We start from the raw sequence: 2,687 nt of genomic DNA on the forward strand, positions 1-2,687 counted from the left end.
TAATTAAAATGTCTTATAAAAGGCTGTCGTGAATGTTGAAACCTGCTCTAAACGTGCAGAAATCTTGGTTCCAACTGCTGGATTTTTCCTCCCCCTCCAAGTGTATTCTGTCAGCCTGAAAACGAGTTCACTCAGGCTGCCGGCAATACGAACTCACCGGGAAAACCCATGACTCCTCTTAATCTGCCCAAAACCCACTTCATATTCAGCTTTCAATAAGCCAAGTTAAATATTGAAAAGTCAGTAGAGCCGTAAACTCACCATGCCCCTCCGACTTACTTCCACCACTATCGCCACTACATCCGCCGTATCTTCCCTCTTCATCACGGTCAACCACCACTTCTTCTCCACCATCGCCGCCGGAACTACCAATTTGTCAAAACTCCCCAAACCCTTCTCAAGAATCCCCTGGAAGCACAGGCTCCAAGTCATAAAGGAAGCCCAGAAGCAACTGGCGGACTACCTCCACGCCACCCGCTCGATACCCTTTCCTTATGCTGACCACATTGCCAACAACTGCCCTCATTCCCTCTCCAGTGTCGTCGCCGAGGTTCCTTTCTCTCCCTCCACCTTCCCCAAGTCCTTCCAACGCTTTCTCAGGTACCACCCCATTAACGAAGTCGACTTTTTCTTCGAAAGCATTGGCTTAAATTCTACTAAGAAAAACGAAGTTCCTAGATCCCCTTTACCCGTTAATACCTTATTTTTGTCTGATTGGCGGCAATTCAATGCTGCTTGTGCTCTTGCGGGGTTTGGATTCCCTTGGGTTAAGTTGGGCTTACTATATAAGGAGGATTGCTTGATTTTTGACATTGAGCCCCTGTGGTTGAATAGGAGGTTAAGTGGGATGAAGGATAACTATGGTTTTAGTAGTGTTGATGTCATTGGGATATGCTTGGCTTTTCCTCGTGTTTTGTATGGTGATATATGTGGGTTGCTTGACGATTTGAAAATCATTTTTGTTGATTATGGCTTGGCAAGTTGTGTGGAGGGCGATGTGGATGCTATGTTTGAGGTTTGTAGGAAAATTCGGGTCTTTTATGACTTGGGTTGTGAGATGGGGAAGGTTGGTGAGTTGATGGGAATAAATAAAAGCATTTTTGTTGAGTATCCAGAAGAGGTTTTGGTTGCGAAGATTGAGTATTTTTGCAGACTGGACGTTAGGAAGGATGACATTGGTTTGTTGCTTCTTTCGAGGCCAGAAGTTTTTAGTTTTGATTTGGAAGAACGGGTGATTTCAGTTTCTGGATTTATGAAACATTTCGGATTGAAAGCAACTGAACTGGAATCTCTTGAAAAGAAATACCCTCACGTTTTTGGTAGGAACAAAATAGCTAATCTGCCTCATGTCATGAGGTCGATGGATCTCGGACAGTGGTTCTTTGAGAGGATGAGCAGTGGAGATCACTCTTTGTTGCGTACTTATTCTATTGGAAGTCCAGATGAGGACTTGGATAAGGACTACACAGACAACTTAATGAAAATTCAGGCTACAAGAACACACTTCCATACTTTTGGAAAGTTGAGTTTCTTACATGGCATAGGGTTTGGAGAGAATAAGTTTACAGTAAAAGCCTTATCTAAACTGAACAGCAGTAGCAGCCAACTACAACAACGTTTTGATTTCCTGCTACACTATGGAATTGAATTCTCTAAAGTCTGTGGAATGTTAAGGTTGTCAGCAAAGATTCTGAACCAGCAAGAACGGTTTCTTGAAGAAAAACTTGACTTCCTTTGCCATGATATAGGATCCTCTCTACAGTACCTTGATGTTTTTCCAGGATATTTATGTTATCATTTAGAGAGACGAATTAAACCAAGATACAATTTCCATAAGTGGCTCGTGGAGCAGGGGTTGTGTAAGAAAGAATACTCCATCTCTAGCATAATAGCAACTAGTGAGAAACAATTCATTGCTCGCCTTTCTCGCATCCATCCAGCTGCCTCGAAGATGTGGTTAGAGAGTTCCCTAAACAAAGATGGTGGTGCTAGTTTTGAGGAGCTGTCAGTATCTTGAACTAATTATTTCTTGACTACCGATCAATGACTCTGTGCAGCAAGTTCACTGACTTGTAGATACTTCTTGGTGCTTGACTCACCACTGAAACCTTGGTACCTCAAGGAGTAGCCTTGGTATATAGTCGGGATATTGATTGGATGGTAACCTTCGATTTGTGTACATATGTAATGTAGGAGCAGGGAAGAAGTTTTTCTTTGGTTTGGCACATGAAGTTGGCCAACCATATTGTGTTAGGATTTATACCAGGATTGGCTGCAGTCTCATTCACTGGTTCTTTAGTCGTATGATCTTAATCCTTCTCTCTAGATGGGGGTCTAGCTTATTGAGCGCATTTTCTTTGCAGCTTTGAATATAATGTGAGAATGAATCACAAGGAAGTATGCTTTATGTGTATATTTTTACACTTTCCTCCTCCTATATGTTGAAGCAAGCTTCACACATCTCTTATTACGATTGCTTATTATGCTGACTATTTTGAATGCCTGTGAAATACATGATATTACGTCGTTTCCTTCATTCAATGTATAAAGTTATCCCTATATTTTTTTTGTAGACTTGGTTCAGGTGAAATTTGGAACAATGTTAACTGCACGTTCTCCTCACTGTTAGATGCACATTTAGGGGCTACCTACTTTTTTATTGTCAATTTATAATCATTACAAGCTAT

General features: G+C 41.5%; 1 protein-coding gene across 1 annotated transcript; it reads left to right on the forward strand.

Moving 5' to 3' along the window:
* The first annotated feature begins 40 nt into the window (after positions 1-40).
* On the forward strand, positions 41-2,431 carry LOC111384864 (transcription termination factor MTEF18, mitochondrial). Its single transcript, XM_023009202.1, has one exon. It carries the CDS (start codon positions 263-265, stop codon positions 2,015-2,017), a length of 1,755 nt encoding a protein of 584 aa, XP_022864970.1. The 5' UTR covers positions 41-262; the 3' UTR covers positions 2,018-2,431.
* Positions 2,432-2,687: the final 256 nt, after the last annotated feature.

This window comes from Olea europaea, unplaced genomic scaffold (genome assembly GCF_002742605.1).
Source record: "Olea europaea var. sylvestris unplaced genomic scaffold, O_europaea_v1 scaffold3030, whole genome shotgun sequence".
Lineage (NCBI taxonomy): Eukaryota > Viridiplantae > Streptophyta > Magnoliopsida > Lamiales > Oleaceae > Olea > Olea europaea.